Raw genomic sequence first — 26388 nt, forward strand, 5'->3', positions numbered from 1 at the left:
AGAAGACAAAGTTCTGGAAGCCTAGCACAAATCAGAGAGAACCCAGAGCCAAAAGGCAGGTGGGGGTGGGGGGGGGGGGTCTCAGATGCAAAAGTAAGGACCATAAATCTATACTGTTTTGAAACTATAGCCTGTGAATCTGTAATTTGTAGCATTTGCCTTGAGAAACCTTTTCAAGTTTTATTAAAATTTGATTCAAAATGCTTATCACAAATTATTAAGCAAATGCACAGAAAAATTAAAATAGGTTAATATAAACTACAATCAATTGGACATAAATACTGGTAACAACTTTATACAGACTGACTGAGACGTAAGGAAAGGAGACAGAAATACATTATTTTTATAGGAAAGAAAACATTTAAGGAAAAAACAATTGGAGGGAGGTTTGAATAGGAGCCAGGAGAATACGGCAGATAATATTTCTATTGATAGCAGATTATAAATTGAATGGGTCCTTAAATAAGAAGCTTTTCAGGTTACCTTTAAATTTGTCAATATTTGATTCCTCTCTAAGGAATACCGGAAGAGTATTCCAATTTTGTGGGGCGATGATGAAAAAGATTTCATGATGTCTTGTGCTAATTATTTTCAATGATGGGACAGTAAAATCTTATTTCAGACCACCACAACTGTGTCTGAAGGATCCCATGCAATTCAAACATTTTGGATCCCGAAGTGGAGAACCCTTCCTTCCAAAGAAGCATCCATGCAGTGGCGTACTAAGGGGGTGGGCAGGGGGGGGGCGGTCCGCCCGGGTGCAGCCTTACGGGGAGTGCACAGCTGGCCAGGTCCGGAAAATTCAGCGGTGAATTTGAAACAGCTCCCTTTCTCCCTCCCTGCCCCTTACCTTCGTGGCCGCGAGTCTAAATTACCTTCTTACAACAGCTAGAGCAGGGGTGCCCAATAGGTCGATCACAATCGACCAGTAGATCGCCAAGGCAAAGTGAGTCAATCGCGGAGCCCATCCCAGGATCTGTGATAGACTCACTTTGCCTTGGCGATCTACGGGCCGATCAGCCTTCTCCCCGATGTCAATTCTGCCATCAGAGAGGAAGTTCAGGCCAGCCAATCGCTGCCTGGCTGGGCCGGAACTTCCTCTCTGACGGCAGAATTGACATCGGGGAGAGGAATGCTGGTCGGCCCGATGCAGGGAAGCAGGGAGAGCTTGGGGCGGCGGCAGCTTTGGGGCCTGTTCCCCAATGGTGGCGGTGGCTTGGAGGCCTGTTCCCCTATGATGGCAGCAGTGGCTTGGTGGAGGGCAGGGAGAAAGAAAGAAAGGGGGCAAGCAGGGAGACAGAAGGAAAGAAGGGAAACAGAAAAAAAGAAAGGGGGCATGAAGAGAGAAAAAAAGAAAGGGAGGCAGGGAGAAAGAAAGGGCAGGGAGAGAGGAAGAAAAAGTTGGGGGAGGGAATGAGGTCTGGAGGAGAGGAAGCATACAGGCTTAAAGAAGGGAAAGAAAGATTGGATGCACAGTCAGAAGAAGAAAGTGCAACCAGAGACTCATGAAATCACCAGACAACAAAGGTAGGAAAAATGATTTTATTTTCAATTTAGTGATCAAAATGTGTCTGAATTTATATCTGCTGTCTATATTTTGCTGAGAAAATGTTAATTATCATTCCTATTCTGGTTTTTTTTTCAAAGAGGTCAAGGCAGATGACTCTATGCACTGTCATCTCAGTAACAACCATACAAAAATAGACAAATATACCCCCCCTCCCCTTTTACTAAACCACAATAGCATTTTTTAGCGCAGGGAGCCTATGAGCGTCAAGAGCAGCCCTGGGCATTCAGCGCAGCTCCCTGCGCTAAAAACTGCTATTGTGGTTTAGTAAAAAGGGAGGGGGGTATATTTTTCTATTTTTGAATGGTTGTTACTGAGGTGACAGTGCATAGAGTCATATGCCTTGACCTCTTGGAAAAAAACCCAGAATAGGAATGATAATTAACATTTTCTCAGCGTACAGTGTGCTTTGTGTTTTTTTAAAAATTTTATTGTTGGTAGATCATTTTGTCTTGGTCATTTTAAAAGTAGCTCGCAAGCCCAAAAAGTGTGTGCACCCCTGAGCTAGAGCATTGAAGCTGCGTGTTTCTGCCATAAAGGTCATCTCTGATGCAACCAGAAGTTGCATCAGAGATGACCTTTACGACAGCCATATGCAACTACAACGCTCCGGCTGCTGTAAGAAGGCAGTTTAGACATCGCCGGCCACAGGGCAGGGAGGTTTGTCGGACAGGGCCTGTTGTCCCGGGGGGGGGGGGGGGAAGAATGCGCCACGAAGGTAAGGGGCAGGGAGGGAGAAAGGGAGGAAAGGTGGGGTGGAGAGGAAAAGATGCTGAAGGGAAATGGGTAAGACAGGGGGGGAAGGACTCTGAAAGCACATGGGGAAGACAGAGTGGGAAGAATGTGCTGAATGTAAATGGGGAACAGAGAGTGGGGAGAAGACAATGCAGGGAAATGAGGAAGAGAAAGTGGGGAGAAGACACTAAAGGGAAATGGGGAAGAGAGAGTGGGGAGAAGACGCTGGCAGGGAAGAAGACAGAGATGCCAGACTATGGGGGGAGCGAAGGGAAGAAGATGGGTGCCAGACCAATTTGGAAGGGGGGAGAAAGGGAGAGGCACAGTAACAGAGCAAATGGAAGATGCAGAGAGAAGAGAGACAGTGGATGGAAGGAATTGAATGAGAAGATGAGGAAAGCAGAAACCAGACAACAAAGGTAGAAAAAAAATTCTATTTCTTTTTTTTTTGCTTCAGGATAAAGTAGTATATTAGTTGTGTTGATAAAAATTTATAAACAAAGCCCTGCCAGCTGAAGACCACTTTCTCCAGTTCAGCAGCCAGAACTTTGATTTATAAGGAAGGAATAAGCTAAATATTGCAGTACTGAGGCTTGTATGGATGCTGCAGGGATGGTGACGGGGCGGTGAAGGGGACGGTGCAGTGACAGGGACAGATTTTTCCCCCCGTGTCATTCTCTAGTGCTCACGTCAAAAGCTTCCCTCTGACTCAGCTTCCTTTTTCCGCTTTTGACTGAGCACCGCGTTGCCAATCTGAAGTTCTGTTGATGTCAGGGGTAGAAGGAGGCCCGTTGCCGATCTTAAGTGTCATCGCGGGGTGTGGGGGGGGGGGGGACGTTGCAGATCTTGTTGCCAAAATCGGAAAGGTGAGGAAGGGAGAAAGATGGGCCTGTGGTGGATGGAGAGATTGAGAGAAGGGGGCAGATGATGGAAGTGGGATGGAAGTGGGGAGAAAGGGGAGAGAGAAGAGGGCAGATGATGGAAGTGGGGATAAGAGGCAGATGATGGAAGTGGAGAGAAGGGGGGAGGGAGAAGGGGCAGAGAGAAGGGGCAGATGATAGAAGTGGAGAGAAGGGGGAGAGCAAAGAGGGCAGATGATGGAAGTGGAGATAAGGGAGAGAGCGAAGAGGGCAGATGATGGAAGTGGGGAGAAGGGGAAGATGATGGAAGTGGGGAGAGAGAAGAGGGCAGATGATGGAAGTGGGGAGAAGGGAGAGCAAATGCTGAATGGAAGTGAAGAAAGAGAACACATACTGGATGGAAGGAGGGATAAAAAAAAGGACATATGCTGGATGGGGGAAGAAGATAGAGTTAGTGAGATAGTGGAGGGGTGAAGGAAAGGGGTGGCTTGCTGTGGGTAGACATAGTGAAAAGAGGGAAACTGAGGACTGCAAAGTAAGAAAGAATTTCATTTAGACAGAGGCAGAAAATAAAGAAGGAAAACCAGAGAAGGAAAGGGAAGAGAGAGAGGAGAGATGCCAGAGAACGGGGAAGGAGACAGAGATATCAGATCTGAGTGGAGGAAATGAGAAAAGAGAGATGCTAAAAACCACAGGGTGAGGGAAAGAGAGATGAAAGGAGAAAGATGCCAGACCATGAGGGAACAGAGTGAAGATGATGGATGCCAGACAAAAGGGGGGGGGGGGGTCTAGAGGAAAGATGGCAGGGGGAGACAAGACAGTTTCTGGAAGGGGCATAGAAGGAGAGAAGATGCCATATAGAGGCAGAGAGATGGCAGACAGTGGATGGAAGGAAGAGAGTAACAAGAAGATGAGGAAAGCAGAAACCAGAGAAGACAAAGGTAGAACAAAAATTTTCTATTTATTTATTGCTTTAGAAGACATGTGTCACTGTTTCTGTGGTGTTGCATTGTATGCAGAGTTCAGCTTCTTACTGGTTCAATTTAACCGTTGTCTATGTATTTCTATTTTATCCCCCCTTTTACAAAACTGTGGAGCGTTTTTTTGCGCCAGCCGTGGTGGTAGCAGCTCTGATGCTCAGAATTCTATGAGCGTCAGAGCTGTTACCACCATGGCTAAAATCCACACTAGAGTTTTGTAAAAGTGGGAGGGGTTAGTTTGTGATGACATATTCCATACTAGGCGAAGGTGTTTTCTGTGTTCTGTGTGTTCAAAAGACATGGTTTTTCTGTTAGGATTGACTGCAGGATTGATCTGTACTAGTCTGGCTTGTTTAGTTTTACAATGGGTGTATTGATGTTGAACTGCTCACTGCAGTATGTAAGAAGTTGCCTTTTCCTAGGTACTCATGTGTGACATGTGGCTTGTTACTAAACATCATGTTTTTCGTACAGATGGGGGGGGCTGTCAAAAAAAATGATGGGCCCCGGGTGTCACATATGCTAGGTACGCCACTGGGTCTCATATTCTCTCTTAACACTGTACTTCATGGCACAGGGGTTGAAGTTTCAGAGGCATCCAGTAAATATCCACCACACCTTATGTTTGCATGTGTTTCCATGCCATATTACAACAAAACATTATTTTGCCACGAAGCATGTAACTTTTCTTTTTTTTTTGTATTCTGTACGAGTCCGAGCACGCTTGACAATATTAGACTCTTGTATTTTGTTCACTGAAGCATGGCATTTCTAAAAGTAATTTGAAATAAAAGGTCAACCATGTTACTTCATAAATGTAATTTGAGATGTCAGTGGGTATGCAACAAACATGAAACTGTTATTAAAAAGAGAACAGCAAGATGCTTCGTAGATGATATTGGATACACTTCATTCTCCACTAATTGAAAAGTTTTCCTCCTTACTGCTTTGAGAACAAGAGGATGAAATTTAGCACCTTTAATTCTGCTAGCATAAGAATGCTTTGCTAGGGTTGCAGTTAGGCTGCACTGATATTACCCTCTCCATTGGACGCTGAAAGAGCCAAGAGTTAATTTTGTTTAAATAGGTTACTATGTCAAGGTAGAAATAAAGATGAGTAAGACATAAAAGATATCGGCTACAGTGAAAGTGGTGGAGGCAGTGTCTGAATTCAAGAAAACATGGGGACAAGCAGAGATAATCTGTGAGAGAAACGAAGGATTGTAGAGCTAAGTAGTTGGTGCAGATGGGCAGTCTTGATAGATCATATGGCACTTTTCTGCCATCATGTTCTGCTTCTATGCCTTATCTGCCACACTGAAAAGATTTTTTTAGCACATTTTGTAACACAAAAGGCACTTATTGTCTTGCTATGCAAACTTCACAGAGGGAGCATATTGTTCGGCGGACAACGGAAAACATACATGTGCATGAAGGAGCCACCAGCAGATCAAGCAGCTACACTGGTGGGATTCCTCACTCTTCCACAGCAGAAGAGGTAGAACCACTGGTGAAAGAGGCAGGAGGGGCTAGTGGGATTCCTGAGCGTCTCCTCCCTCCCAAGCAGCTAAAGAGGAGGAGCCATCAGTGGTCAGAATAGCAAAAGGGAGCTGTAGGTGGCGGTGGGCAGCAGACCTGGTAAAACTGATGGGCTTCCCAGAGTAGTGTGGCCAGAGTACTGAAGCTTTGGGGTTCCCCAGGCCCTCATAAATGGCTGTGGTGGCCCGGGGGTAGGGTGTATGTGCATAGGGATGGGAAATATACCCCTCACTTTCTCCTTCCACACGACAGCTACAAGATACACGTCTTGAATAGAGTTATATCCTCACCACACACTCCTGTTCATGGAAAAGCGGAGACTTAGAGGGAACATGATAGAGACTTAGAAGATCATGAAGGGCATGGAGAAAGTGGAGAGGGACATATTCTTCAAACTTTCAGAAACTACAAGAACGAGAGGGCATTCGGAAAAATTAAGAGGGGACGGAATCAGAATCAATGCTAGGAAGTTCTTCTTCACCCAAAGGGTGGTGGACACCTGGAATGCGCTTCCAGAGGATGTGATAGGACAGAGTACTGTTTTGGGGTTCAAGAAGGGATTAGATAATTTCCTGAAGGAAAAGGGGATAGAAGGGTATAGATAGAGGATTACTATACAGGTCCTGGACCTGATGGGCCGCTGCGTGAGCGGACTGCTGGGCGTGATGGACCTCTGGTCTGACCCAGAAGAGGCACTGCTTATGTTCTTATGTTATGTACACTTCCACATTAACAGTCTTCCTCACTTCACAACTGCCCCTAGCCATAACTGTTTCAACCACTCCCACCCCTGCTCTTCTCCCTTCTAGGACAACAACACGAGAAACAGCTCTCTCTCCTGGAGCAACTAAAAAGATTTACTTACAGGTCATGGAGTCATTAAATGCATCCTTTTAAGTTGTAATGAGTCTCCAGACTGATGGAAGATGGCAGGAGCCTGGTGGTTAGGGCAGCAGGCCAAGAACAAAGGGGAATCAACAGTCCAAATTCTGCTTTTCTGACTGATGCCTCTTGTGATCTGGGCAAGTCACTTAAGCATCCTTTGCCTCAGATATGAAAGACATAAGAACATAAGCAGTGCCTCTTCTGGATCAGACCAGAGGTCCATTGTGCCCAGCAGTCCGCTCACATAGCAACCCATCAGGTCCAGGACCTGTATAGTAATCCTCTATCTATACCCTTCTATCCCCTTTTCCTTCAAGAAATTATCTAATCCCTTCTTGAACTCCAATACTGTACTCTGTCCTATCACACCCTCTGGAAGCGCATTCCAGGTGTCCACCACCCTTTGGGTGAAGAAGAACTTCCTAGCATTGGTTCTGAATCTGTCCCCTCTTAATTTTTCCAAATGCCCTCTCGTTCATGTAGTTCTTGAAAGTTTGAAGAATCTGTCCCTCTCCACTTTCTCTATGCCCTTCATGATCTTGTAAGTCTCTATCATTTCCCCTCTAAGTCTCCGCTTTTCCAGAGAAAAGAGCCCCAGTTTCTCCAATCTTTCAGCGTATGAAAGGTTTTCCATATCTTTTATCAAACGTATTGCTCTCTTCTGAACCCTCTTGAGTATCGCCATATCCTTCTTAGGTACGGCGACCCATATTGGATGCAGGAATCCAGATGCGAGCGCACCATCGCCCGATACAACGGCAGGATAACTTCTTTCGTTCTGGTTGTAATACCTTTCTTGATTATATCTAGCATTCTATTTGCAAATAGAATGTTAGTAATTATTAAGAAAGGAATGGAAAACAAAGATGAGACTGTTATAATACTTTTGTATCACTCTATGGTGCGGCCACAACTCAAATACTGTGTGAAATTCTGGTCACTCTACTTCAAAAGAGATATACAGTGCTCCCTTGGTCATTCACGGTCGGCAATTCGCAGTCCTAGTCATTCGTGGTATTTTCCAACCATGAATGACCGGGCAGGAGGGGGCAGCCGGAGCATTGGCGAGTGAAGGAAATCACTCGCGGTATGCTCTGACCGCCTCTTCCTGCACCAAAGTCGGGCCTCACCAATCAGGAGCTGCAGTCATGCACTACTTATCAAATCTTTTGAAAAAGATTAAAGACTTTCTTGTTTTCTGCTATTTCAGACTCGGGTGGGTTTTTAAAAAAAAAATTAATATACTGTGCAAAGTCTTAATGTAAACCCTCTTTTACAGGGATGATGCGGTATATACAATAAAGGATTAGATTTGGAAGGGTAAATAATCAAATCTAAAACCCAAAATGCATCTTAAATGGTTTCAGATTCAGATGGGTAAACTGGCACAGGAAAGGTATATTTGCATTTTATTCCATGTTCTTAAGAGGGAAAGAAATGCAGAAACATTTACAAGGGGATATTTTTGGGGTCTGTCATCTTGAAACACTTATAAATACCACTTCTCTATTTTTTAATCCATATACATGGGGTTTCCACATAAACAAAAACTGGTGGAAATTTAAGTGTAAACTTGACATGCCACACCCGAGTACATCCACACTTTGCCTTCCACATGTTTGATAGCTTGTCTCAAGCAACCAGAAACTACATTTATCCATTCCCTTGGGTGCTGGTTATCTGATAGTCTAAGAAAAAAAACACAATAACAGAGCTTTCAATGATACAAACACACACACACACAAAAAAAAAATGCAGCACCCAATACAAATCTCTCTCTATACCAAAAATGGTTAATAGTCTTAAGCGTGTGAGCCAAACGCGCGCCGACAAATAAGCGCTGACAATTCAGCGTAAGACTTCAGCACGCCACAGGAAAAGCTTCTTTTACAGGGCTCTGATGGGGGGTGTTGGTGGGGAACTCCCCCACTTTACTTAATAGGGATCGTTGGAGGGTGTGGGGGGTTGTAATCCCACATTATACTGGAAACTTAACTTTTTCCCTATTTTAGAGAAAAAGTTAAGTTTTCAGTATAATGTGGGGGGTTACACCCCCCACACCCCCAACACTGCAGTGCAAGGCAGCACAATCCCTATTAAGTAGAGTGGGGGGGGGGGTCCCCCACACACCCCCTGTCGGAGCCCTTTAAAAAAAGGTTTTTCTGCGGTGCGCTGAAGTCTTGCGCTGAATTGTTGGCGTGCGTTTGTCTCGTGCGCTTTTGTCCCATAACCCCCAAAATAGCTAACACTAAAGAAATGGATATTCCCTGAATCAACAATCTGCTCCCTTCTGCTATGCCACGCTGTGAGCTATGCTCCCCTCCAATCTAGCTCCTCTCCAAACCCAGCACAGGAATCTCCTTTGCCATAGAGTCAATAGGCGGCCGTCCACACCGCTCCCTCACTCCACATGTGAGCCGCCTGCCTTACCCCAGACAGGGAATGGAGGAAGCGCTCCCATTGGGCCGCCGGGCAGAGTGGGTGGGTAATGTGAGAAATGTCCTCAGGCGTGCGTGGAGAGGGGGAGGGGAGCAGCCCGGCCCCGCGTCCCTCTGGATTTCTAGTAACGAACTCTGGTGAACTCTGTACTGGGGCGACGGTGCGCGTGCCCACAGAGAGGGCTCTGAGTGCCCCCACTGGGCCTAAGTGGTTTACATTCAGGCACTCAAGTATTCTCCCTATCTGTCCCGGTGGGCTCACAATCTGACTAAAATACCTGGGGCAATGAAGTGTTACGTGACATACCCAGGTTCCCAAGGAGTAGCACTAGGCTTGAACTTTGCAACCTCAGGGTGCTCAGGCTGCAGCCCTAACCTGTTAAGGTCATTTGACTATATTTTGTAACTTGTAAGCAAAAAATAAGCTTATCTGAATAAAATGTTTGAAAATAAAAGAAGAACTTCTCTAATAATCATGGAAGTGGAGACTCTGGAAAATACTCATCCATGAAACCATTTGTCCTATGAATCACAAGCTGGAAAGAGCATCATCATAGCATTCTGCTCACCACCCTGACACCACGGAAGCTCAGCATCAAAACATAATCTAAATTCTTTATGTTAGTTTCATGAAAGAGACAGTCATGCTGTTCTGAGATAATTGCTTTCCTCTTCCTGTGTAACACTGAACAGCATTTTATGCTCAGTCTGTCTATATAACGCTGACACACCCAGTTATTCAACATTCATATATGCACACACAGAACACTGAATTAGGTTACGTTTCAAAAAGATCCTGTATATAACTTACTTTTTGATCTTGCTCATAAATCCCCCTTCATTTTTCTTGATATCATGCACCATTTTTTGAATCTGCCTGTAAAAAGTTAAAACAGAACGATACGGCTAAATACAGAGAGAATAATGCATCCAAGCAAAAAACATTCCTGTCATACTAGAGTTCATTTGTAGAATGAAGGCGATACAAAACATATGGAGTGGTTTCTGCCACGCCCTCTTCTATCTGCACTAACACGTGCGTACACATTCACCTTTTTTTGCCTTGTTATTCTGAGGAGGTGGCACATAGTATTCAGTGAAAACACAATAAATAATCAGGAGTCTTCAACTCAGATTTCAGGATTTCCCCATCTACTTTTATTTAACAAATATCCATGACATATATTTACATACAATAGAAGAATCAATTCATGCAGATCTACCTCATGATTATTATTAACTAGAGGAAACCTAAAACCCAATCAATCAAAGAATGAGTTGAGAACCACTGGTCTAGAACAAGGATTCTTAACCTAGTTCTTGGGACACCCTAGCAAATCAGGTTTTCAGGATATCCATAATGAGTAAACATGAGAAATTTGCATGTTATTTCCACTGTTTGCAAATCTATCTCGGTGCTGTGCTAGTTACTGTAAAAAAGTAACTAGTTACATGGGGCAAAAAGTAACTAATTACTGATTTCAGTTACTTGTCGCTAAAAGTAAACAGCTACTTTACTAGTTACTAAAAAAAATTAACTAGGTAGTTAATAGTTACTTTGTTTATTAATTATAACTATATGAACATTACAACAACGAGTACTTTATTTTCAAATGAGTTTTTTATTGGTTCTGAGCGTTAAAAGCATTTCAAAATGTTTGTTGGTTAAACTGTTCCTGCATGGTGTAAGAATCTGTCTGAAGTGTCTCCACTGGTGCGTTTCACAGTTGGATAGCTCTGGAGACTGGATATATCATATGCAGCATCATTCAAGAGGTCTAGTTCTGACTGCACAGCGTTGTCTCCTTCATTTGATTCATAGAAGCAGAAGAAGCTGGTGTCTTCACAGGAGATGGTGCTGCATTAGAAGTTGCGTTTGCAGTGTCAGCCTGAGCCTGCATTGCTTGCATCAGCAAGTATTTGGCAAGAGCTCTGGCAGCATCCGAGTGAATCCAGTGCAGCTTGAATCGTGGATGTGCAACACTGGCTACCATCAAATCATCTTTAGCTTCAGGTGGACCAAAGCGCTTAATGATTCCATTCCAGCCCTTTATGAAGCAACTAGTTTTTTAGCCCGTTACATTAACAAGTGCTGCCACTTCCTCCAATCTCTCTAGAGTCCCTACGGATCTTCTGTCTCACTCCTCTATGCTTCCCGTCATCTCTTTTGTCCAATCGCCTTCAACCCTTGGACAGAAACACTTTCTACAAAGACAGCTTTGAGCATCCTCCCATTCCCTCTTCCACAGCTGCCACCACCAACATGTCCACCCAGGCGAGCCGCAGCGCTTTCTTCTATGTGCAGTGCGCAGGCGTCGTGTCGTGCGGCGGTGACGTCCAGGCCTCGCACTGTCACGTCTCTCCTGGGCTGCGACGGAGAGGGAAGGGGGTGCTGGCGGTTTATGTGTTGGGGAGAGGGTCTTGGTCGCTCGGAAACCTTTCCCCAGGACCTGCTCTGCCTAAGGACGGTGCCCGCTGCCCTTGGTGCTGGGGCTGCTCCCTCCCTCCTGGGCGGGGACAAACATGCAGCCAATTGCAACTTTTCAGTGCTGAGGAGTTGTGGCCCTTGGTGACGTAGTAAGCGCGCATGCGCACTCTTGCCGGCACATCCCAACAGATCAGATCTCAGGGAACACATGGTGAAAGTGCGCATGTACGCGTAGCATTTTATTATTATAGATTCTTTCAGATCCATAGAGCCTGTTTAGCTGGCTGTCACCACATATAGCTGATACATGGGTAGTAACTGTAATGCACTGTTGCAAGGCAAGAGAAATGAGTTGAACTAGAGGCATAAGTATAATAGCACAAATGGAAATTCATTGTCAGTTGTTCTGCATGCTATGTAAACAGTAAATCATAAGTAGCTTGCAAATCTTGTTAGTAGTTACTATAATAAAGTAATAGTTATTTTTTTTTTTTAAGATCGACTACATTAAGAAACTAGTTTCATTGATAGTTACAGTGTTACTGTAACTAGTTAATACCCAGCACTTCGGGCCATGAGTATTAATTGTAGGTATCCTGAAAATCTGACCAACTAAGGTGTCCCAAGGACAGGTTTGAGAATCACTCGTCAAGCACAGATCTGTACCTGGTCATACAAGGCTTCAAATTCATAGAAAAAACTGTGCATTTTTATTTAGAATTTTGTTGTAAAACTGTCTTTTTTTAAAATTAATGTATGGTACATTCGATTATAATTTATGTTAAAATGGCTTACCCTGGGTTAACCATACACTATAGACTTCTGGCTAACTTTCAACTGGGTAATAGAAAGATATCAATTACAAACAAACCCAAGCAACCAAGTATATAACAGTAATTTTTTACTTTTTTTTTAAACATTTTTAACTTTTTAAAACTTTTTTGCAGATCCTCAGTAGGTTCTCAATCCTCTTGAGTGCTTTTCATGCTGGAATAGCATGAGCCATTATCTTCACCGGATCCTTTTTTACATATGAATTAATCGTGCAATATAAATTAATATAGAAATGTTATTTATAGAAAATTGTTTAGAAAAATGACTTATCTTGTGTATTTAAGTTAAGGGAGCACCTCCACCGAAATGACATGTTTCAAATTCCTTTCATCGGGGTCGAGGCTCCCAGCATGAGATTTATCAATTTGTTCTCATGTCGAGCTCCATAGAATTTCATTTAGAACTGACCAGGAGCTGGTAAGAGACTGGGGGTGTGGGAGTAAGGGAGCAGCAGGATTGTGGTAGATAAGGATGGGGGGGGGATGGGATTGGGAAGCAAGGGCGAGTCTAGTCAATAGGATGAGTGGTTTTCCAAAGGCAGGGTGAAATGGGGAGACATTGTCACAGTGGGTCTCAGTATGGGTCCGGTACACAGTGTGCTGTGTACTCCAAGGTGTTCCTCGTTAGGATAGCATAGCTTAGGACAATAATGAGAGTCAGCAGGCAACTGTTAAGAAGGTTTAAAGCTACTGTTGTTAACTAAAGCTTGTAATTTACAATCATGGCTGTGGCCTTAATAAAATCCACATACTTCGAAAAACTGTGTCTGCTGTCCTATTGTGAGAGAGTAAAAGGAAGCCAAGACTGCAGAATGTGCAACTTGTATACTCAGAGTCTTCTGAGTCTTGAAAGGAACAGAAGTGCTCTTTGAGACCCAAATTCACTTGACTTCTCAGACCTTGTTATAAACTCTTGCTTGTCCAATGGTTGCTGAGCTTGTGAGTTAAAGAAAACCATTCCTTTATAGAAATTTATTCACTATATATTGATCACTTTATAGTACAGTGACGGCTAGTGGGACAAGGAAGTATCCTTTCCCCTCCCCCACACAGCCTTTTTTCCCTTTTCCTGCTTCCACTTGCAATCTTTTCCCTCCTCTTCATTTCTCTAGTAGTAGCTACTTTTAACTATTTTTTAGTCTATGACAGGGTTTTTTAATCCATTTCTTGAGACATACTTAATCTAGTTTTCAGGATGTCCACAATGAATATGTATGAGACAGATTTACATAGAATGGGGAGCTAGTGCATGCAAATGAGCCCCCACCCTAGCTTCTTTTTAGTAAGTCCCCAGAAGGGACAGATTAAGGGTGCCTTCAGCCCAGCCAGAAATCAATCAGAGGAACCCCTACTTCCATTATAATTTCTTTACCATCTTCCTTATCCCTCCCCCCATATGATGTTCTTTTGCAATTTCATATTTTTATGTTGCAAAAATACACAGTAATAAAAAGAACCAAAATATTGCCAGTAATGTCAAAATAATAAATGCAAAAAGTTGTCAAAAAAAAAAAAAAGATTGTTTTTTTTTTCTTTTAATTACTTGTCTCTCTGGATTAATCCACTCATACATCACAATCAAAAGCAGTCTGCAATGCTGGCACAAACATAAATGAGACAAAAAAATGAAACAATAATTATGTGAATATAAAAAAAAATCAATTGCCAAAATTAACTGAGATTGCAACTTAGCTTTAGTGTTGTGACTCAGATGTAACCCCCCCCTAAAAAAAAAAGTGCCACTAATAATATTGAAAGGATTTTGAACATCACGTATATAATTAAAAACTACTGAGAGAATATATGAAGTATGGCAGCGGACTCACAAGGTGCCACAATTATGAGCACTTAGTGGTTTTTAGCACAGGCCGGTTCGCTGAATGCTCTTTGAGTGTCGGGAGCACCACAGAGCATTCAGCGCACCGGTCTGTGCTAAAAACTGCTAACGCAGTTTTGTAAAAATGGGGGGAGGGGGATAATTTGAGATACTATCAAGGGAGTTGGCTCCCGTGACTGATTTCTGTCAAAAAATTATTATATTCCAAGTGACACTTGATTGTTTATTGATTATTCTCACGGATTAATTCTTCTCAGACAATCTTTTTTTTACCAACTTTTTGCATTTATTGTTTTGACATTACTGGCAATATTTTGATTCTTTTTATTACTGTTTATTTTTGCAACATAAAAATATGAAATTGCAAAAGAACATCATATATTAATGAAGGCAGTAGAATATTCTGGTCTCCAAATCCATTGAAGTTCCATAATAGAATGTGTATTGTGAGTTGTTTCTACATTCCATAATCTGTAGTTTTCTAAAGGGGTGTCCAGTCAGTTAATCCCCAGTGGTTATTCAGGCCAAACATGTCTGCTATAACTTTATTGTTATGGTAACAAAGCAACAGAGCTATTTCTATATACACATTAAAACCCTTGAGGTGTATCTAGTGAGACATGTAACTATAGAGTGGTATATAGTGAAAGAAAGATTGCTCATTGGCAAGACTGGCACATTATGGAAGCAATTGAACCAAGGCAGAGTTCAACATGTCATGCCTAGATTTATCTGGTTTTCCTCTCACACCTTTAAATCATTCCAAACTCCTGAAAACCAGAAAAGTCACATCTATTTCTATGGTCCTACAAGTACATAAAGTTTGGGATTCACACCTATTTGTTTCCAATTACAGAATGATACGGGGGCAGATTTGTCCCTGTCCCCGCAGGAACTCAATTTCCCTGTCCTGTCCCCACGAGTTTTGTCACTAACCCTGTCCCTGCCCCATTCCTGTAAGCTCTGCCTTAACTGCACAAGCCTCAAACATTTATGATTTTAAAGTGTTTGAGGCTTGTGCAGCTGAGGACAGAGCTTGCAGGAATGGGGATGGGACAGGAAAATGAATTCCTGCAGGGACGGGGATAAATTTGTCCCCGTGGCATTCTTTATTTTCAATAAATCAGACATACACAGACATCAGCAGAATCTAATAAGCTTTTGAACCAAGGCTATTAAACAAAAGGTCAACTAAACATTTGCAGGTAATAGATTTTTATTGTATTAACCTCATACTGTACATTTGTAGCTAGCTTTTGAGCACCATAATCAGGTCAAAGTACAGCAGATGTGAATTTAAGAATAGTAAACAGCATAAAAAAGCAACAATATGCAAAAAGCATACAAACATCTATACATGTCTTTAAAGTGAACACGTACAGTATCTAATTGTCTGATTTTCAAGTCGTGAATTTGAAACTTGGGAAATGCATGTTACTGTTTGAGGAGAACTGAGCACATCAGGAAATCTCTCTTCATTCTTTGTGTGATTTATTTCAGTAAACATGTGAAATTCTCATCATCATGGATTTCCTCTTTTTCCCCCACTGTGTTTCAGCGCTTTTAAGGTTAATTTATTTGCATTTGAAAGGCTGTAGATAACACCAGGGTTTATAGGAAGTCATAGCTGTGATAACAACACTCAGAAGTTTCAGTGCTTATATGGATCTACAACTTTCAAGCTCCAAACTAGAAAGCCAACTCTCTTCTGATCCCTTGAAATGTGATATTTCCTAGCATTTGAAGTCTAAATACTACAATATTTTGAAAGAAGTCTTTGATATATCCTATGTCTCAAACTGTTTTTATAAAGATTTAATTAAAAGTACAGCTGCCTGGGGTTGATGAAGAGTCTGCAATTATTGTCAACATTACACCATAATGCAGATGTTGTGGAGCTGAGACCAGGAGGAATTGAATTTAAGAAAATCAAATCATCAGGATGCTAAAAGTGATGCTGAAATCTCTTAATAGTTCTGTTTCAGCCTGAATCAGGTAGCCTTTGTGAAGGAGATAAGTTGTCTGTATAGACTGTAATGTGTTATCATATCTCCGTGAAAATTATACAAAAGTATTATGAAAGATGAATCCAGGGTCAATCTATAAAAGCCCCCACACCTACCTCCACCTCCACCAAAGCTGAGTGATGTCACCATGTTAGAATTTCAGGGCACCTGGGATTGACTAAACCCACTGCTTAGCTTCTCCCCAGGTCCTATTATGTCTAATGGCAGTTCTGCATAAACCTTTTAGAACACAAACTGTAGATCATTGCCTTCTAATCACATCTGCAGAGAGAAGACCCACATTGTTGCAAAAGCTCATTTACAATATTACCTTCTTTGACTAGTTAACACGCTAGTGCAATAACAAGAATATCATAAGTAGCAACGTTTATATAACTCAACTTCCTTATCTTGTTAACAGGGAAATATTAGCTAGGCAGACTTTCCAGTACTAATAAATAATGTCCAGTACTAATAAAAAATGCCCATTTTCAAAAACTGAACTGCTAGATGTCCAAAATGGGTTTTTGTTGTTTTTTTTTTTTAATTGCCTACTTGGCTGTCTAGGCCAACAGGACATCCAATCCTTAGGACCAGTGACGTAGTAAGGGGGTTGGGCAGCTTCCATCCTCCTCTCTGCCCCCTCCTCCCTCCACTATCGAATGCACGTGCCGCTTCCATTCCCCTATACTTTTTTAATGTTCGCAGTGCGAACAGCAAACCCCAACCTGCTGCTCACACCAGAGTCAGCTCTTCTTCTGATGTCACTTCCTGGACCCGTGCCTAGAAATTGACGTTAGAGGAAGAGCTGAAGCCGGCGTGAGCAGCAGGTTGGGGTTGCTGCTCGCATGGGAACATTAAAGAGGTACGGGGGAAGGGGCAGGAGGGGGTGGGGTGGGGCGGAGAAGACGGTGCCTCTCACCCTCGCTCCGCCACTGCTTAGGACATCTAACTTTAAGTCTCATTTTTGACCAAAGAAATGTCCAAGTTGAAAACGTCCAAATCCAGGCCATTTGAACATGGGAGGGGCCAGCATTGTAATGGACTGGCTACATGGGCATACCGAAAGAGCAGTTGGGCACCGTAGAGGGCACTGCTGTGAACTTCACATAAAGTGTGCCGGATATACATCTCACTATATTCCCCTTATAATTTATGGTTAGCCATCCAAAACCTACTATACATCCACCTGTCTACCACCCCCAATTGCAATTATGGCTGTAGGTGGCACCTATATAGCATTATAGTAGGTTTTTGGTGGGTTTTGATGGATTAATAAATAACACCATAGATATTGTGGTTAGAGTGCCTTATGGGTTTTGCTCCTCCTCTTTATGTTTCACTAGCCCACCCATCTGGCTACTTAAGACACCCATGTGACACTCTACTAAGATTTCCCATACCAGATGCTGCTGTTCCAGAGACAGGTACAGTGGTACTTTGGTTTACGAGTATAATTCGTTCCAGAAGCATGCTCGTAAACCAAAATACTGGTATATCAAAGCGAGTTTCCCCATAGGAAATAATGGAAACTCGCTCTGATACGTTCCCCCCGAAGGTCCCCCCTGCGATCCGGCACCCCCCCCCCCCCCCCGCGAGTTGTCACCCCCCCTCCCGCCGGTTTCCGAGGCGCCGATTTTGCGAATGTTTTGCTCGTCTTGCAAAACACTCGCAAACCGGTGCACTCGTAAACCGAAGTACCACTGTATGTACTTTTTTATTCAGACCTTTCTTTGAGGGGGAAGGATTAAGGGTCAGTGGCAACTGGGGGAGTGTGTGTGTGTGTGTCACTACTTAGTCCCTCTAATGGTCATCTGGTCAATTTGGGTACCTTTTTGGCACCGGCGCTTCTACAAGAGCTCTAGCCCAAAACGTCTCTAAGTTCCGTCCAGGATGTCTTGGAAAAGGTTCGATTATCGTTACAAGATGTCCAAGTTACGTATACCCATAACATGCCTCCTAACACACACCCTAGAACTCTGGATGTACAGCGGAAGAAACATCTCGCTAGATGTCTCAAGCGATTAGTATGTCCCAAGTGCTGACTTAGGCGGATTTTTTTAACGTTTTAGTTTTTGATTACAAGCTCCATAGTACTTTCATTGTCTTTTCTTTGTATTCCTTCGTGATAAACTAAACTAAACTAAACCTTAGGTTTGTATACCGCGCCATCTCTACAAGCGTAGAGCTCGGCACGGTTTACAGAGTTAGGATAGAAAGGAACTCCAATGGAGGGTTATAGGAAAGGAACAAGAAGAGAGAGAGGGACAAGGGTCCCAGAGAGCAGGAGGTGTTAGATTTTTGAATTTCTGAGGTGTTAGAGTTTTGAATTTCTGAGCGGGGATGTGAGGTTGTTCCAGAGTTCTGTGGTTCTAAAGGGGAGGGATGTTCCTAGTTTTCCTGCGCGAGATATACCTTTTGTAGAAGGGAATGATAGTTTCAGTTTTTGGGAAGATCTGGTGGAGTTAGGGTTAGAGGAGTTCCAAAGGAGTGATAAGATAAGAACTTGAAAATTTAAATCCACTGAAGCAGATTGTCTCTTTAATGCAATCCTTTTTTGTAATCAGACAAACGTCATGATTAAATAGTATGTTGGGCCAATAGTCAAACTAATGGGCCCTTTTAATAAAGTGCATCAGGAAGTTAATACCAAATCAGGGCACATTATACTGCCACTGTACAAGAGTTTCATGTTATTTTAATGGTTAACACATGCTAATTCATGCATTAAGGGCATTTGTGTTGAAGGGAGTAACTAGGTGGGGTATAGACAGAGAATGGGTGTAGACTAGAGAGAATATTGCAGTTAGTGCGCAGCACATATCACACGCAAGCTGGCAATTGGGCAGTTATCAGAGCAAAATTAATTACCTTCTAAATAGGATGCACAAACCCTCAGATTCTATATTTGGTGCCTAAATTCTGGTGCGTTCCCAAGATGCATGTGCAAATTAATTGAATAATGAACTCAAAACCATCACGTACTGGTTGCTAACAACCAAAGTGGTACCCGTTATAGCCAATGTATCAAATTTAGCTTTATGAAAAGTCTGCAGTTTAATGGGATATAAATGTGAAATAAAATTGCCGATATGGCAGATCCATGAGAAATCCCTGTTGGCACCGAGAGCCATCTCAAACAATGGTCTCCTAATATTATTTGCTGCATTTGATTGATAAGAAAGGTTTCAAACTGGTTTACGTAAGTCCTGATTGCAAGCAACCTTTCCAACAACAACTCTTGATTACATGTTGAAGGCTGCCAAGATATCAAGTAATGAAATATAGATGGGTCCCTAAACCAAAACTCCTCCATATCATATCCAGATGATGGAAATAATGTTTCAATACCATGTTTCTCAAGAAAACCCCCAAACTCTAGCAAACAACTTTCTTGTGAATTGTTAATCATTATGGGACCCTTTTACTAAGCAGCACAAAAAGCGGCCTGTGCTATCCCCAATGTTGATATTTCTCAGGCACTAAGTCCCTTTTTGCGCTGCTGGGAAATGGCAGATTCTTCTTTTTCAGCAATAATGGCCATGCACTAATTTTTCCATTAGTGCACAAGTACTTACCAGCACCTCTTATGTAGGTGGTAAGGGCTCAAATACTATGTGCTAATCAGTTAGAGGGCAATTCTATAACCAGCACCTAAAGTTAGGAGTCGGTAGGCGCCCTGCTGATGCCTAAGCAATTGAAAAATGTAGTCAGAAACAGCAGCGTTGAAGTGCCTACTGACGCTTACATAAAAGGCGGCTGAAATGGCCGCTGGAATTGCTGCTAGGTAGCCGATTTAGGCTGCAGAATGCCAAAGTAGGCATGGCATTAGGCAGCCAAGATAGGCAGCTGAAATATAAGCTTGGAAAACCCTGGCCTACATTTTAGCCATCTATCTTTGCCTCTAGACTGCAGCAGCCAATCTTGGCAGGGGAATTTCCCCTTCCCCCATCAGCTGAGCGGCAAGGACTCCCTCTCCTACTGTATTTTTCTTTTATGTATTCTTTCAAAGAAATTGTAGTTCTTCCCCTTTTTTCCCCATTGTTTTCAAGTCATAAGTATGTTTGTTTAGTTGGTGTATGTCTAATAATTTTAAAATGTTCGTCTCCCAGCTATTTTAAATTACTATGTACAATGCTTTGTACCTGTGGATAAGCGTTTAATCAAAAATTTAAATAAACTATGACTCCCCAAAGCTTCAATTCTGTAACTGGCACCCAAGTCAGCTTTGGGGAGACCCTACCACTCAGTTGATGGGAGAAGGGGGAATTCCCCTGCCGTGATTGGCTGCTGCAGTCTAGTGGCAAAGATAAGCAGCTGAAATGTAGGCCTGGGTTTTCTGGGCCTACATGTCAGCCACCTATCTTGACTGAATAGGTGCAATTCTGTAACCGGCGCCCTCAAATGATTGACAGGCGATCGGCAGCCGCTTTTTAAGGTGCAGAACGTGTCTACTCTGAACCCCTAGTTCCATGCCAGTGCTAGAAATAAAAACTATTTTTTAGTGCATGGGTAGTTTATGCAAAAACTATTGTAGGATACCTGAGCGTACCCTGCAGCACTGCATTTTAATCTGCAGTAAGCTTAGTAAGAGGGACCCCTAGAGCAGTGGTCTCAAACTTGCGGCCCGGAGACCAAATGCGGCCTGCCAGGTAATATTTTGAGGCCCTCGGTATGTTTATCATAATCACAAAAGTAAAATACAACAGTTTCTTATATGTCTCTCTAGCTATAAATTACAATATTATTATTAAGACTTAGCCAAAAGGAAATATTTATAAACTATAAAGAGTTTTACCTCATGCAAAATTATCATTTCTTTAATAAAACATTAACTATTTTTTCCGAGGCCCTCCAAATACCTACAAATCCAAAATATGGCCCTGCAAAGGGTTTGAGTTTGAGACCACTGCCCTAGAGCAATTAGAATCTTTACAGAGTGAGAGGTTCAAAGGGTTGTTTAGCAATCCTATCATATTTGGATCTGATCAACAGTACAACTGAGAATTTATGCCACCCTAGCCCTTACCTATAACCCTCAACCTCTATAATGCAGCCAATGATACTATTTCTGGAGTGGAGTCCAATTTATCACCATTAACTGGGAAAATGACCACATTGGCAAAAGATCTGACAGATGCTGTACTTGAGGTTAGAGAGCATGGAGAGGACCCTGGAGGAGCTACAAGCTGTACAGAGTAAGTTTAATTGAGACTGTTCTTTGTTACATCAGAAGCATGAATAAATTGAAAATTGCATGAGAAAGTTTAAATTACAATTCTTGAATTTCCCATGCAGAAACTTATGTTATCCAGAGAATTTATTATGATTGGAATTCTTGGCATACCATCAAAGGCTCTTCCCCCCACTTACTAAGGGATATTATTTGCCTACTAAAAAGCAGGTCTCTCCGCGTCAACAATTGAGAGGGGAGCAAGAGTCAGTCTCGGCAGTCAGTCTAAATGTAACAGATTTGTTAAAGGAGTCCAAAAGAGAGGTGACCAAAAAACCCCCCAAAAACCCACAGACGGAATGAAGAGCGGATCCCAGGTGTAATAAAAGTAGTTCTTTATTTCAAACATTCCTAAAAGTATCCGACGTGGGCTATGTTTTGCCCAAACCAGGGCTGCATCAGGGGCAAAATTCAGTTAGTAGAGTGTTACAAATCATACACTCCAACAATGCATGCTAAGCACAGATCTGTAGTCGGCTTCTTAAAGTAGCTGCAGCATAATGGGCAGCTGGTCTTCCAGCAAACAGGAGGACTGGCTGCATTTTATACAGCAGCAACTTTAAGAAGCTGGACTCCGCTCTTCATTCCATCTACAGATTTGTTGGAGACATCTGTTGAGCAAGTGGACACCAGGGTGTAGGTAAGGGTGTTTGGGTGGAAAGGCATTATAGAATGTCCCATACTCTTGAATCACAATCATTTCTCCAACTGTGTACTCTTTCTTTTTCCCCGCTACTTGCCCCATTCCTTCTTGCTCACTGTCATCCATGCTCAATCCATTGTCAGTTGCTAACCACATAGAAGAATTGGCACCCAGAGGAAGTTTTCAAGGCAGGTATTCAGTGGGGCCTAGAGGTCCTTTTGGCTTTTTCTTCCATTCCTAGTCAATGAAATCCAATAAACTAATCATTTAAAATAATCTACAATACCAAATATCCAGTTTTAATTCACGTATCTGTCATAGTATTGCAGACTAGCATCTTTCATCTAATGCTCCTTGGAAAAAAATAATGGCTTAAGTAAAGCATAAGCCAATAGAATGAAACAACCTTTGCCCTTGAATTGGATAAAAATCATGTTCAGACTTTGTTTTCCCAACATAGATCTGAGTTATTTATGGGTCATAAAATGTGGTGTTTTCCTGATGTCTCTAGGGAAACAGTAAGTTGTTCCTGTTACTACGAGACAAAGTGATTAATAATGGTGGAGCTTTTTTCTTCATTTTCCAGTGAAATGTTTGATTAAATTTAAGATTAGATATACTGTATTTTTCACTCCATAAGACGCACCTGACCATAAGACGCACCCTAGATTTTGAGGAGGAAAAACCAAGAAAAAATATTCTGAACCAGATTGTGCCTCTGAACCCAGCCCCCTAGAAAAATAGACAAATATACTGCAGCAGACAGATTTTGATCACTAAATTGAAATCCTACCTTTGTTGTCTACTGATTTCTGGTTGCACTAGATAGTTCTTTCTTTCCTTCCTTCCTTCCTCAGGTCCAATAATTGTCTCTTTCTATTCCCTCCCTCCTTCCTATGTCCCAAGTTCGTGCCCCCTCTCCCTCACTGCCTTCCAGTCTTTGTACTTCTTCCCTCCCGCACTGAAGCCTGCCTGCCTTCCTCCCTGCTACGCCGATTCTTCCTCCCTAGTCCACTGCTCACCCACTGCTGCCACATCTCCATGAAGGGAAGAGCCGGCGGAGTGCAATTTGGCCCACAAGTCTTCCCCCGACGTCAATTCTGACATCAGAGATAAGGTCCAGGCAGCAATTGGCTGTCCTGTATCTTCTCTCCGATGTCAAAAATTGATGTCGGGGGAAGACTTGTGGGCCCGATTGCATGTTGCCAGCCCTTCCTTTCCTGCAGTGGCGAGTGGGTAAGAGGATGGCAAGCAGCACCTGGGGGGGGGGGATGAGCAGCAGCAGAACCCTGGGGGGCGGAGGTGTATTTGCTCCATAAGACGCACCCACTTTTCCACCTCCTTTTTGGGGGTGGAAAAAGTGAATCTTATGGAGCAAAAAATATGGTATATTTTTGATCCTATACATTTATAGGTGTTTCTGGATTTTAAGTTTCCTGGCCAAGCCAAAGGAAATATCCAAGGTGCTGAAGCTCACTGATGAAAGTTGTGATATAAAATGAATATCATGCCTTGATGCTTTTCACTGGTTTAATCTGGTTTTCTTTTGTTTGTTAATCCCTTCTGATTTTAACTACCGTGTTTCCCCGAAAAAGGCACTAGGTCTTATTTTCTGGTAGGGCTTATTTTTTTTCATGTACATGATCATCTCTCCCTTCCACTCCTTCACCCCAATTCTTCCTCTTTCCTTTCCCTCACATGTGCAACATCTTTTCTCCCCTCTCACCCATCCCCTTGTGCCTTCCCTCTGCAGCATCTTTCTATCCCTCCATCCCTACCATCCCCCTGTGCAGCAGAACCCTTGCCCAGCTTCTATCCTTCCCTCTTTCCCATCTCTTGTGCAGAACCCTTGCCAAGCTTCTGTCCTTCCCTCTCTCCCTCATGCAGAACTCTTTAGCAAATGCCGCCGCCCCTCCTGCACAGCCGAACCCCTGCTGATCCTCCATCCTTCTCTCCCAACCGATCCCCACTGATTGCAACCATAAATACCTTCCGGCAGAGGAGTGTTGGGCCAGCAACACTCACAGGCAGAGAGAAAGCTTTGGGGCAGCCGCTGGCAGTTTGAGAACGGCTGTCATCAAGGCCAGATTGCAGCAGAGTCATCGCCCCGCCTCCCCCAGCATCATCATCATCCCGGGCCCTCCCCATCGACCCTCCCACCGCTAGAAGACCGACAAACCTCCTTCCAGCACTCATCGGCAGCTGCAGCACTCTAAACAGGCTGCTTCACAGTTCACGGCCTTCTGCTGGTGATTCCCTCTGCCATGTCACTGATGACTCATCAGTGATGCGGCAGAGGAAATCACTTGCAGAAGGCCATGAACTGCAAAGCAGCCTGTTTAGAATGCTGCGGCTGCCGACGAGTGCTGGAGGGAGTTTTGTCGGTCATTTCACAGTGGGTCGGCGGGGTTCGCATGGGAGGGAGAGCTAAATGTTCCTTTTCAGAGGGGCCCCGGGTACAGGGAGAGAAGCGGTCTGCCCCGGGTGCTCCAAGGCCTGGTATCTTTAACTTCTTCGGGCAGCAACAACGTTTACAATTAGCTGCTGTTGCTGGCTTTGGGCCTTCTTCTCTGCTGAGTTCTGCCTACTTCCTGTTTCCATGAATGCAGGACCCAACAGAGAAGAAGGCCCGAAGCCAGCAACAGCAGCAAATTGTAAATGCTGCTGCCACTTGAAGAAGTTCATGATGCCAGGCTTTGGAGCACCCGCTTAGGGGCTGCTCTGCCGACCGGGGATGGGGTGAAAGGATGGGGAGCAGAGGGAGAGAGAATTACTGCCCCCAACTGGAGGGAAAGTAATGAATGAAAGGAGATGCCAGGGCTTGGAGGGAAGAGAGGGAGGAAGAGATGCCAGGTCATGGAGGAAAGAGAGGAAGGGAGGGAGGGAGGGAGGATGAGATGCCAGGGCATGGAGGGAAGAGAGGGAGGGAGGAAGAGATGTCAGGGCATGGGAGAAGAGAGGGAGGGAGATATGCCAAGACATGGAGGGAAGGAGGAAGGTATGCCAGAACAAGGGAAAAGGAAGGAGGAGATGTCAGAGCATGTATGGGGAGGGAGAGATGAAAGGAAAGGAGAGAAATGCCAGGGAATCAGGGAAGGGAAGGAGACAGATGCCAGACCGTGGGGTGGGATGGAAAGGAGAAGAGAGAGATGCTAGAGCATAGGGGAGGGGGTGGTGACAGAGAAAAATGGAGAGGTGGCAGAGCTGAAATGAATCATGTACAAAGGAGAGAAGGGGCACAAGATAGACAGTTTATGGAAGGAGCATAGAAAGAAGGTAGATGCCATATGGAATGGGGAGAGGGCTGACAGTGGATGACGAGAGAGAGAGAGAGGGCAGACATGGAAGGGGCTGATGCTGCATGGAAAACAGAGAGAGGAGAGATGCTGGCTAGAAAAAAGTGATTGAAGACAAGATGATTAAAGCAGAAATGACAAAAGGTAGAAAAATATTTTTTTTGGCAATAAATAAGATTATTATTATGATATCTGATTTAATTTAATGTTAGTAGCTAGTTTATACCAACTCCTAAAAACATGGTTCTTGAAAAGAAATTAGGCTCTCAAAATAAATCTTAATCGTTGTACTACTGATCTTTGGCTCTTTTGACTAATGAGTTTGCTTATCACTGTACTAGGAGAACTACAGATTACCTTTGCTTTATTAAACTTTCAAAAACTTTCTTTTGTTTAGAAAATAGGTTATTAGAGGATCTGATGTCATTTTAGTCAGCATCTTTTAAATTGTCATTGTGTTGATTCTATAATTATTTTTATTTCTATATAATTCCTAATTATTGTCTAGTTCATCTTATTGTTAGCAGCTTTGAAGCTGCATGGTGACTATGGATTATAAAAATGGCAACTGTGGGTTATAAAGTAATATAATGTTATGGTTTGAGTGGTAACCACAGTCATGGAAATCTGTATCACAATGATAGGTGGAAGATGGCATGTATAGGCGTGTGTCTAGAATATTGGTATGTAAAATATTCCTGCCATGTAAGAGCATGTTATATTTTGGATTAGCAGACTAGTAATCTGTAGAGGGCAGAGAGGATTTAGAGTACCTGGAACTAGGTTCCTTTAATGAGTATGTGGACAAGGGAGAGAGAAGAATGCACATATCATTGTAGCTTATAGATTCTGAGGGAATGTGTGCATGCATGTGTATGGTTGGAAATGGTGAAGCTATAGGATGTGCAGTCAGTGGTTTTGAAAAAATTATTGCACCTAGTAGTAATAACAATAATTATAAAAAATTCAGTTAACAAAAATTATAACTTGGAGTGTAGTGGGTCTAGGATCTCTCATTACATGGATGGAAATATTGTCTGGCTTTAGGATGCAGGGGTTAGGCATAGATTTTCTTCAGAAAACATATTTTGAGTTCTAAAGAACATAA

The 26388-nt window shown here is 43.0% G+C and overlaps 1 protein-coding gene across 6 annotated transcripts in view; it reads right to left on the reverse strand.

Annotated features, from left to right (window-relative positions):
* The window catches only part of BLNK (B cell linker), a 309255-nt gene that overhangs the window by 109771 nt on the left and 173096 nt on the right, over positions 1-26388 (reverse strand). For all 6 annotated transcript variants that reach the window (XM_033943169.1, XM_033943170.1, XM_033943171.1 and 3 more), the window contains one exon: positions 9816-9881. In XM_033943169.1, coding sequence (XP_033799060.1) covers positions 9816-9881 — 66 coding nt within the window. The remainder of the gene's footprint in view (positions 1-9815; positions 9882-26388) is intronic.

Source organism: Geotrypetes seraphini, chromosome 4 (assembly GCF_902459505.1).
Source record: "Geotrypetes seraphini chromosome 4, aGeoSer1.1, whole genome shotgun sequence".
In the NCBI taxonomy this organism is placed as follows: Eukaryota; Metazoa; Chordata; class Amphibia; order Gymnophiona; family Dermophiidae; genus Geotrypetes; species Geotrypetes seraphini.